The following is a 12923-nucleotide window of genomic DNA, read 5'->3' on the forward strand; positions in this document are numbered from 1 at the left end:
GGTCTCAGGATGATTGTCAAAATGTTGTAAAATACGATTCCCTGCCTGCAAATCTCTTCGTAACGCTGCTTGAAATCGGTTGTTTTCTTGTCGAATTGAAAATGATCCAGTCTCTCGCAATCTATTAAATGTCAACATAAACACTCTTCGGTTTGGCACTCTTCTGTTTGGAAATCGTCGTGCATATTCTCGCACCGCCTTTAAAGCATTACCGTTGCAGAAACCGTATACAAAAACCATATCAGCATATTCACTATTAGAATACGTACGCGGCATATTGCAAAAGACAAAATTCATCTACTGTTAAAGGCTTTCAAAGAGCGACTGACAAATTCATAACAGAAAGTGGAAAATGTAATCAAATATGTCGGTGCTAGATATGGCAAGAAATGTAAACATTTTTTTTCGATTTCTCTGAAACGGAGCAAAAACGAGCATATGTCTATAGGACTTTTTTTCTTAGTTTTTTACTCCTCTACACGCTCCCGAAGTTTTGCGATTTAATTTGGAAACACCCTGTATATAGAAATATATAGATATATACTTAGAATATATGGCATATAAATTAGAATGATCTTAAAATTGATGTAAATTATAAATTGTCTAAAATAAGCTTTAGAATGATATTGGATTTCTATATAATACGTTACATAATGAAGTTTAAATTTTATTCGATCGTTTGAATGTTTAAATTAAGTTTTAAATAATGTCCTATTCTTCATTTAATTTGAAGTGGACTTTACTTTACTAGAACTTCATCTAAGAATTAGAAAGATATTTAATCCTGAATATTAAAAGTTATGAAGAGAGATGGGATGCGATCAAACTTTTCTTAAGGAAAAGTCGACTCTAAATTGTTCAAAGAATTCATTGATGTAAAGAAAATTCGAGATAATTCATATATGACATGGCTAGCAATCCTCTCGGTGTACCTAATATATAAAATATTCTCCAAATGTATACTCAATTATGAATTTCATTTATAAAACAGAAGATAAATTATTCTCTCTGATATAAAAATCAAGTTTTTTTTTCGCAAACTCTTTTCACGGAGTCGCATGCTGTTTTTATGATCTATCGTATAATCGTGCTCGAAATATCTGGAGCGTGCAACTTCACAAAAAATATCGCCTTTCAACCAGGACCAGGGCAATTAACCTGCCACGGGCAGCGAAGCAATCAACGTGCAAAGTAATCTAGCTCTCACTCAGCGCGCGAAATTCTTCGATATTTTTATTGCAAACCTTTGATGTGATACTTTCTCAAATTGATCGTGTCATAGTGCAGAGGGGGAATATGCCGAGAGGTTGAACTCATTCTGACTCGAATTTATATCGCGCGAGTTCTCGACGCGACCCCAATCGCACGGAGTTTATTCGGCGAACGCGTCCAAGCGGGAAAATGGTAATGGCTCGTTAAAAAAATGAGCAGCCCAATGTACCCGCACTCTTTAAAAGCGGCCAGTCATCGGCACGCTCTGCATTGTAAATGGCATCGCCACGACGCGACGCCGAGTCTAATAGGAAGCGAAATGTCAACCCCTTTCCCTCCCTCCCCCCTCCCGTTATAAAAGGTGCGGCGTATGAAAATCTGCGTAGTTATACCCGCAACTTTTCCCTTAGTCGTGCAAACATCTGCATCGCAGATGCGACAGGTTAAAAGGTTTTTCGCGGCTTTTCGCTGCCGCCGCAGAAAAGTTGATTATGAATCTAGTCGATCATTTGTAAATATTTAATTTTTACGCCCCGATTTCGTTTGCATGTACCTTTGATTTTATTACAAAGTACACAGTACTACGGTAAGAATACTAACTAACGTACTACGGTTTTCCACGGAAAAATATGATTCGTATTGATTTTCATTTGGAGACGATAGTTTATAAAATGCAAAAGAGATTACTAAATCATCTGATATTCTACTAAATAAATAAATTATTGTATCAGATTTCTTTGTGTCCCAATTTCCTTTGCACGTAGCTACTTTGCCACGAAACATACGATACTACAGTAAAAATATTACGATTTTCTACTAAAAAATACAATATGTATTGTTTTTTTATTTGGAAATAGCTATTCATAAAATACAAAGTTACGGGAGCGAGTATTTATGATTTATCAAATTATATAATGTACTCTGCCAAATGAAAATTCTGTATGAGATATATGTATTACAAATTTTCAGATCAAAAATTCTAAAACAGTGTTTATTTCCATTCATTGTAACACAGTGTATATATAGGTACATAAATATGATGTATAAAACATGAAAGTATGAACATATTCTATTCGCCCAGCGATTTGTAGCTATTGACCGAGAGATGTAAACTTTTCATATTGGATTTTCGATTTGAAAAGTCTGAATCCGGTACTATCGTCGCTACACAGGATACCTGCATAATTTGAAATCGCACGTACGACATAATTCCCCTGGAGACACCTGCAGGATATATATTCTTAAGCTTAAATATTTCTATCCACATTCCCTCGAATTCAATCATCGGAATTTCATATTTTGCCACTGCGCTCGTATCTTCTTGCATAGTAATCGTCATACATTATATTTATCTCTACGTGTTCATGAATTGTAGTTAATTCCTGTTTCAAACGAGAAGTTACAGCTGAATAATTAATAGATACTAGCTACGACAGCAAGGTTTGGTTAACCGCCGGTGTGTTAAGCTCTCCTTGTGTTCGTATCATGAGCGGTGACCTGAGTAAGCGGTAATTACAGCAACACGACCGCGTGGGAAGAGGGATATTATACGAAACCCTTTATTATCGTGGTAATTCTTCCGCGATAGTTTTCTCTTAATTACGAATTCGCGAGATTGAAACGCACGGTTCTTTAACGCTATCGCGAATTCTCTCCTGCTAGAATCGTTTTCTTGCACGTGCACGATTTACTGTGCATTCCGTAAACATGATTTCCGTGATTTCCCAACTATATAAATAAAACGACGTTGAGTGCGCCGGCGATAAACGTGAGGGAGTGATAATGTTGTTTCGGTTAAGTTACACTCTGTACACAATTTCGGGCGACACGAGCAGCAACGATGGAAAATTAAAGTTGTAATTTGCGTTTGCAGAGCCGATATATAAAATTCGTCATCGGTGAAAAAAGCAATGCGATCTACATCTCGCATTGTATTTTGACATCATCGTTTACGATTTCACGAGTGTATCTACGAAAATATCACGAACTGTTGCGCGGCCATTTAACGATCGCAGTCAATTCCATTTTTCAGTCGTCTAACAAAATGAAAAACGAAAAAGAAAAATTGTTTGGTACTATGGCTTTGCCAATTTTGACGGGTATATCGTTCCGAACAAGAGAGACATGTTTTTTTTCCCGTAACTGTTTGAGTCAGGAAAGGTACATCAAGTTCACTTAAATCCTTTGATTCCGGATACATTGATTCCGGAAACTCTATTAGAAATATAACATATACTACTTCAAACAGAACGTTATATTGAAAGAAAATTATTTTTCGCTTTTGTTTTAGAGTCTTTATACGATTTATGGTCGCTTTTATTGTTGAAGAAAGCTACATTCATGCACAATATGCTACTTTCATGCGTAATATGTAAATTGTTCCCAACAGAACGGAACAGGATGCTAGGAGCTATTTGAAATGAAACTCGTGGAACTTGAAGTCTCTTGGGAATTTCAGATCTCTCGGTTTATATTAATTACGAGGCCAATCAGCTATAATATACATATGTATACTTTCATAATTTATATGTGCCTTCAGGCACAGAAACGAATCGATTGCGGATTTAAACTTTTAAAAGTTGTTTTATATAGCGTATTTTTTATAACAAAAAGTCTGCGAATTATATACGTATTTTATTTTATAATAAAGTTCGATATACATTATTGTAATATTATAAATCAGAAACAATCGGATTTTTTTTGTATTTATAAAACATTGAATTCGACCCAATTATGATATTGTTCTTTTTCAGAATGGTATCTTTTTTAATTGTGATTTGATACAAATGTTGCTATAAATATACTTGCACAATATGTGTAAAATAAAATTATTTTTTTGTTATATAATTCTTTCAAGAAATATATCAATTCGGATTTTATTTCCTACATATAATGTTATAGCAATTTTTCATTTTTGTAAAGATGATTTTCTCGCACATTTTAAAGCGCGGACAGGAATTAGAAGTTATCATAACATAGTTTGTATGCGTAATTTACATACAAAATTTAGGATGTGAAATTTCATGTATGAAACTACAATTTACACGCTCTGATTTCTGCGGCAGAAAGTTTTAAACTTTTCCGTATTAATAATCTTTTTTTACATATGCCTGGGTGGCATAAATTAATATGATTCAATTTTTGCCATGTGTTTAATACTGTTATATTCCATGTCGGTGTCAAACAACTTTTATCGTGGAATTTTGGAACACTGAACCAAAACTGTACATAAATACAAAATATTCATTAAATTAATGAAGATTGGTCCAATGAATTCTCATAATGATTTAGGTTATAAAACTATTATTAGAATTCATTGCAAGAACACATGAATATGTAGTTATATTAATGAATTCAATTATTGTATCAGTGAATTAACTGGACATTAAGTCGGACATTGATTAATGATCATTCATTTGACTAAAAATGACCAACATTTTTTTCAGTGTACGCAATATTTAACCCTTCGTGGTCATCTGGGGTCCAGAGGACCCCGAAAAAGTGTGAGGCTTTATATTTCTTTTTTTAGACGGAACTTAAACTACCATTTATCCGAAGTTTAAAATACCCTTTTTGCACCTCCAACCGTATATTCCTTGGACGTTAGCCTTTGCGATTTTTAAAAATATATTGTATTAAAATTAAAAACTTTAAAAGCCACTGCTCCCATATTCTACAATGTTTAAAGTATCTTCGGTAATTTTTGTGATTTTAAAGCTTTAAATATGGCAGTCAATTAAAATATTAGAGTCATTTTGTCCCCTGCGTGACCAACATAAAATTCTCAGGAGGTGTGACCACGAAGGGTTAAAAGAATTCGTGTTTTTGAAAGAAAGAAAAGACTAATTAATATTGCTGTCATTAAAATTAGCTGCCATGTATAAATTATTAGATCTTTGCAGAATCTTCAAAGGAGTTTGAAGCAGCAGCAAGCAGCATGTAGGCGTTGTACACTTTCGTTTGATCACAGAGCCTGCGTTGTGACTACCAATGAAACCTGTCGTATAACCTTCTTTGCGCAACCTGCTCTTTATTCTACGTCGAAGTTTTCGTAATTTTTATCGTAGTTGCCTTCCATTTTTCTTGACGACAAAAATTTAGACTATACGGAGGATCTGGAAAGAGGACGCTTTTAAGAGTATCTAGCGAAGTTTGCTCTTTAAAAGGAACGTTCTACTTTATGTTTTCTTAAGTTGGTTACAGTCCGAGAGAAAAATCATTCTTCATAAAATTGATTATGCATTATGGATGGTCGCAAAACCTGAGTTTCTTGAATTTTTTCTGGGATGTTATGAAAACTTATCCTTACTCAAATTGGAAAATAGATTTTTACATTATACGAAATATTAGAAAATTTTTTAAAGAAATGTTTTTGGATCAAATTTTTGTTTTCATTCGTAATGTAATCAGATGAAAAAAAAGATTTATTCTTATTATATATAACGTATTAAAATGCGTATGTTCCTTAATACATATCTTTGTATTAAAATTTTTGTTACCCAAAAATCGATTCAATGTGGTTATTGAAATCTTTATTAAAATCTTTTATCTGATTTATATAAAAAGTCCTCTTGGGATAAGCAGTTCACTTTTCTCAAAGTTGTTCAGGACTCTCGGCGGAGTCTTTTGATGATTCTCTTTCTTTCATTTCCTTGCCTCTATTTTCCATTTTTTAACGATTCTTCTTAGTGCTATCCCGCTTTGCTAATGTCCTTTTCACTATCATACTCACGCACTTAACAATCGTATTTCGCGTAAGTGTGCTGGTGTAAGTAATCCATTTGTGTGCCGTGAATTCTTAAGCTGGAAATTTTATTGCTACGTTTTTGCGGTCGCAAAGGGTCGTCGTCATTTAACATCCTCTTAGCCAAGGATTCCACCGTGAGATATAAAACTTGAACGTCGCTGGGACTTTGTCGGTCTCCGTGGGCGGTGGTATCGTGTTGATAATAATTCGGTTACCGCAGTTATATAGCTGGTGTAACCTAGTTCGCGACGTTCATACTCACGTAATACTCATAAAAGCTCGATAAAGCTATTTAAATAGGATTTTGTATATCGCCATTGCGTAGATATCCGAATATAAAGAAAATGCATTTACGCATCCGAAGGATTATGCAATTGATAGTATGATTGCACGAGTATTGCGTTTTATGTCGGCTTAAGCGATAAAACACATAAATCTCTAAATGTTTTAATTACTTTGAAATTATTTGCACCACAAGATTTATTTTGCAATTAATATTGAAATGAAAGAGTCTAGTATTTTGAAATATAAAACTATTCTATTTATAATTGTTTTATATTTTGATTATATGTTTGTGCACTTCTTTTTATGTTAAAACTAAAAGTCTCGCGGATATTATTATTAATTTTTACACACGAATCCTGCACACATTTCTTTTTTTTTTAATATTATTTAATAGCATCAAGTTATAACATTTATATATAATTTTCTTAAATATATAATTTTACAAATATTTTCTGAAGATGTTAATATATGTAAGAATTTTTTAATAATTTTTGTGTGCTTGTAAAAGTAATTCAGGACATGAAAATTAATTCAGAACACGACCTATCGCGAATAGTAAAAGACTAGAAAATCATCATGTATACAATGATTAAATAATATTTACCCATTATTGAATGCATTAATTAAAAATATCTTTCTATATGTTTTTTCAATTTATTTGCAAAATACACTCGTAAGTTATTGTAGCAATGTTCAATAATTATGGTGGAAATTAACTTGAAACATGATTCACGTCCGTACTAAGGGTTAAATAATATTTACCAATCGTTGGGTTATTAATTAAAAATATGTTCCTGTATATTTTGATTTGTTCACAAAATACAATTGCGAGTTATTGTAGGAATGATTGTGGTTGATACACTGTAGATTAATAAATTACGTAATAAAACGTAAAAGTTATAAAGTGATTTTATTAACACAGGGAAATGAATATTCTTTTACCTTGCGCTGATTGCCAATTGTTCTCTAATTGACTCGGTCGCATGGTTAACGATGATGCTCTACTCATCGTTAGAATGACATTTGTGTCGCATGGAGTATTAATAATCAAACTTTATGATAGAGTTAAAAATTCAAAAACTACTTTCGCGTCGTTTAACCGAGATATGCTATGCAAACGCGAGCTCGTTATGTCCGATCAAATGCATAGAAATGTTGCGTGCCGCGTGATTTCTATTTTGCTGAATACATCTTAATCATGTTCTCATCTCGTTCAATGCGAGTTTCGAGATTATTTCTCACGGAAAATCCCTTGGGCTTTGCGATGCGTCGATTAACGACACGCTGCAAAAATCAGCGGAAGTGCGGAGTCGACGAATAAAACATAAGTGCGTCTCGTATTTTCGCGCTGCAGGCTGTCGACGTCGTAGGGTTTGAATTTTCCATGAATTAGCTAGAATAGTAACTGCACGGGAATTTCTGCTTCTTCGTGTACTGGTTTAAATTCCGGGTGGGTTAGTTCAACGCAAAGTGCGCTCGTGCTGTTTCCTCGTGTTTCTCCGGTAAAGTGTTGGATAAACGGACAGATAAGAGTTTTATTCAGAATCTTCAAGCATTCTCAAGATTATACGAAGAATCGGAGAAACAGCACGGATGAATACTGTAATCACTCGTGCGAAACTGAAAAATATTCTTGAAAATGATTTTGTTCGTATATGACGTATGATTCATTGCGTTATTAGGATCCATAGGAGGGTTTTATCGGGCAATATTAATTCTGCAGTCCTCAATCGTATTCTATTCCAACCTGATTATTATTTCCGTAAATCCACACTGAAAAAAATGCATGTAATTTTATATGGAAATTACATGTATATTACTGGAAAATTATCTAAATTACATAAATATGCTTGGAAATTTACTGAAAATTGTAAATTTCCAATCATATTTAGGCAATTTTCCAGTCATGAACATATAATTTCCATGTAAAATTACATGCATTTTATTCATTGTTGGTTTATGATTCATATTAGAAACGGTTCAACTTGTCCATTATCGAGTCGTAACTGGGAATAATTATGAGAATCGGATAAACCGCAACCGCACGGACGGTTTCGTTTGCCACAGTTTCGGAGAAACTGCCATTTTCGGTAAACTCTGTTGCTCCCGGCAATATCGTTGCCGAGCTTCAAAAGAAATCGTTTAACCTTAAAACTTGTTTGACACGCGACTCCACTTAAGATGCTACAAGTTGCATTTTGCTCTTTCAATATAAAATGGGTATAAATTTTGCAAAATTTGTTTAGAATTACTTTAATCTTCTGGCACATTCTTTCATATTAATTGACTAAAATATTTACTACACACACACTGAAAGATACTAAAGATTTTAAATTATTGTAAAAAGTTGAGTCAAGCAATTAATTCTTATTGTGTGATTTTTCTTTCTTTTTGTAAGATAATTATAAGATGCGAAATGTCAGATCATTTATTTGTCTACCTTTCAGACTTTGGTAATCAATTCTATAACTAGTATATCTACCAATTTTGTTAAAAATAAATGTGTCATATATAAGTCGAATAGTATAACATTTTGTACGTTACTCTGTATATTAATACACAGTTAGCAAAATTGAAAAATTTGTTATTTATTTTCTTAGTAGTTTTTTTTTCAATAAGAAGTTTGGATTAAGATTATTTACCAGATATTAAGATGCAAGGTTTGCTCGTAGTTTTTGCTCATTTTTGCTGATTGGAAAGAAAAAACGATGAAAAAAGAAGTTTGTTTAAAGGAGACATAAGCTTTCCATGTTATTAAACATTCCGTGCTTCATTGTTCGTTTAATAAGTGAAAAAGGAAATAAGCAAAACCTAGAATTGTTCTTTTAAATCCTATTATTATCTTTAATGATACTCTCAAATGAATACATTAAGTATGATTAGTAAATTAAACGGATATATTCTTAAAAATGGATATATTAGTATATTACTTTATATTCTCTACGTGATACTTTTAAAGTTTTATGAATGATCTTTTGCACTAAAAAATACAATCAAAAACTACATTATAAATTAATTTTATAGTAGTATTATAAAATAAATAATAAAATTCATGTATTAATTTTCAGCGATTACAGTTGAATTGTATTATACGTGATTTCAATATAGTTATAGATATTTATATGTTTTTAATAAACAATTATACATGTAGGCTATTTCGCGAAGAAGGTCAAAATTTGTTTTAAATGAAAAATCGACAACGACAACTTTATTATGCTTTTGTGTGATAAAAACAATTGTGCTAGAGAATTATAGCGTAGTCGTGTATAAGTCGTGGCATACGGTGTTGCAACTGGCCGTCGTTATCGGCCTCTACTGCCTCCGTGCTCAAGATGGCAAGATAGAAATGAGGAGACGAAAATTACCAAACTATGTACAATATATTTACACTTTTATATTACAGTGGTCCTGAAAAGAGCCGTTTACGGCGGTTATCGATAGGCGTTCCCGGTAGCTGACCTCCGGCTTATCGCGCGTCCATTTCAACGGGCCCCGGACGACGTTGTTAGCGTCGGTACCCGCGGGAACTCGGGAAGTTTCTCTAATAGGAATTGCACCCTTTGGTCCCCTGGTCGTGTCGATCACTTCAGCGTGGCTGCGGTTCGAGGATACTATTTGCATGTCTCTAGAAATCGCCTTGAGCAATTCTGAGCAATTCGGCTTTGTCTCCGCGGGGTTTAAATGTCCCGCTGGGCAGTTCCGAATTGCGGGTTCGCGGTTGTCGCGCCAGCTCTCTCGGGATTGAGTCGCGGTACTCGCGGTTCGCGTCTTGGGAGCGTTCGCGAGAAAGGTGATCCCGCGAAGCGTTTGCGAGAGAGCCGGCGTGTGCCACGCTATGTGCTGGCGCTTGTAGTCGCCACAAGGATCAAAGAGATATATATAAATAAACATAAACAAATAAGGGCTATGAAACAATAGATAATATATTTAAATATTCAGACGTTTCGACCTTTTGTCAGGCCATCTTCAGTGTTTACAAAATTTAAAAAATTAACGCAATAAATTAAGTTTCTAATGGTTGGATACGCATAATTCTATTATAATTGCGCAAAATAAGTTTCTGTGATAGCGTAATTATGTGTATTATAGCCTGACAAAAGATCGAAATATCTGAATATTTAAATATATTATCTATTGGCTCGTAGCCTTTTTTTGTTTATGTTTATTTATTATTATTGAGCTATTATAATATTAGCATGAGATGTACATGGTTTAGCAAAAAAAAGAGATAGATAAATAGATAGAGGGTTTATTATTGTTCTAAGAATAAATAAATTAAAGCAAAGATGATATAGAGAACAGAGAAAATTTACAAAAATTAAAGAAAATTAGTTACAAAGAAAAGCAATGAATTTAACAAAAAATAGAATAATATAAAATAAAAGACAGAAAACAAAATATGATGAGTACAAAAGAGAGAAAGAAAAAAAGAGAAAAGGAAAATCAGAGGCAGCATCACCTCGAATATAATTTCAGTGTACGTAGCGAGAATAGAACGATTTTGCGTAAATACAAACTGTTGACTGCCTTTTCTAAAACCCGAATCCGTTACGTATGACCTACGGCGATGTTTCATTTTGCAATTGTACTGATCCGATTACATCGCTCGCGCGTGATACATATCGAGCCTGTTTGTTTGCAGAGAGGGAAGTCTGGTATGAAACGGCAACGCGGGCGATCGAGACGCGGATCAGGGAGGCAGCGAGTACCAGCGTTAGCGGCACGACGCCACCGAGTGGAGTGGCACGTGGTGTCGTCCTCTTCGTCGGCGACGGCATGGGGATGAGTACCCTCACAGCGGCGAGGATTCTCGCAGGTCAGCGTCACGGCAACCCGGGTGAAGAGACGCAACTCGCGTGGGAGAGCTTCCCGGCAGTGGCATTGGCGCGGGTGAGTACGAAAAAATGCATATCGCTTTTCATCCGTCTATCTTCTTTTTGTTTTTCTTATGGAAATGCGGCACGTAAAACCGTTGCTTTACGTGCATCAAATTTGTTGCGGTAAACTGTCCGAAGTAGGAGCATGGAAATCGTTAGACTGGCGCACGTAAGACCGACGATTTACGTGTTGCGCTGAGTTCACGATAAATTGGAAATTGACAAATGTCTTTGAACACAAACAAAAAATGGAGTTTTGTAAGACGAGTTATACCTGATAAAACCCAAATTTCTGGTATGCAACAGTCGAATGCAGTTTCGCTTTTAGGATAAACTTTATTCTAGTATTTTGAGTATTGTAAAATACTGATTTTATATATATATTTGGACATTACTTATTTAAATATTAATTATCTTTGATGATCGCGATAGTTAAATATGTTTATGAACAAAAAATTTTTAATTTTTTATTAAAACTACGCTTTGTTTTATTATATTTATAGATATTATTTAAGTTTTTTTGTTATATCTCTCTTAATATTTCGCATTTTTGTTCCATTTTTGAGAATTTTGTGTGTAAATAATCAATAGCGAGTATATTACTCCAGCTCGCTCGGATATTTGACGTCTTGTTGTATATAACCCCTCTTGTTTACTTGGCGAATTCCTCGGCAAAGTTAAATTTTTCTTTGGCAAAAATTGGATCGGATATTATTTCCCAGAATTCAATTTTTCGCATGAAATAGTTCAAAAACTATGCATAAAATGAAAATTCTATATTGAGATAAAGTACATGGAAAATGAGGTGAAAATGATATTTTGTCATTTATTTACATCCAATGAAGATTAAACTTTAATTTTCAATATCATTTTTAATTAACAAATTCTGCTACCTTTCTCTCCCTCTCTCTCTCTCTCTCTCTCTTTCTCTCTTTAAAAATATTTTTTGGATTTTTATGATCAAAAGTGATTACGATACATATGCCTACACGGTTTATGCAGATTATACCGCTGAGAACTATCATGTACATAAGTGTTTTTTTATCGGAACACGGATAATCTCGAGAATTGCTGATACTCGCATATAGGCACGAAGGAAAAATCCAATGTGCTGAATTCACTTCGTTAAGGTAGTAGGATATTTGCATGCAAATTTAATCGAAACGTGTGTGCACATACTTCTATGTGGATCATAGATCGTTTATTCGTATTTTAATTAAACTCACGTTAAACATCGTGGCTCTGATTTTCTTTTGTTTATCGCGGACATCTTTCACAATGCGCACTGCAAACAAAAGTACTCGCATATTAATATCTACCTTGTACTTAATTAGTGTGGTTAATATGAAATCTGTTAATATTGTTTTTCTTTTGTCAACGAGTTCGTTAAAACTTGTTCGTTAAAACCATTCGCTTTATTTTTCCATCTGTTAACATATGTGAAGGTTTTTTTCATTTTTCGAAAAGTCAGACCAAAGGGAAATATAAGTACAAAATATTAAAAGAAAATATAATCATAATATAACAACAATGCGTAGTTTTAATATAAATTAATAATTTTTATTTATATACATGTTCGACCATCGATCGTTAAAAATAATAAATTAAATACCTAATAATCGGCAGTTTTTTCATTTTTTCTGATGAATAAAGATTTGCAGATAGAAAAAATTTTCCGAAGACTTCTCGGGATTGAGAAAACCATTATTGCTTGAAGATTTGTTTGTCATTGGTACTCCCTCATTATAACAAGATTGAATATTTATAACAGATTTTCTATCTGTCGGTTTTCATAATATTAA

At 33.6% G+C, this 12923-nt stretch overlaps 1 protein-coding gene across 1 annotated transcript in view; it reads left to right on the forward strand.

Annotated features, from left to right (window-relative positions):
- Positions 1–12923, forward strand: part of LOC108721987 (membrane-bound alkaline phosphatase-like) — a 68620-nt gene that overhangs the window by 19940 nt on the left and 35757 nt on the right. The window contains exon 2 of the mRNA XM_018446849.1: positions 10887–11134. Within this exon, the coding sequence (XP_018302351.1) occupies positions 10887–11134 (248 nt within the window). The remainder of the gene's footprint in view (positions 1–10886; positions 11135–12923) is intronic.

Source organism: Mycetomoellerius zeteki, unplaced genomic scaffold, assembly GCF_001594055.1.
Source record: "Mycetomoellerius zeteki isolate Tzet28-1 unplaced genomic scaffold, Tzet1.0 scaffold19, whole genome shotgun sequence".
In the NCBI taxonomy this organism is placed as follows: domain Eukaryota; kingdom Metazoa; phylum Arthropoda; class Insecta; order Hymenoptera; family Formicidae; genus Mycetomoellerius; species Mycetomoellerius zeteki.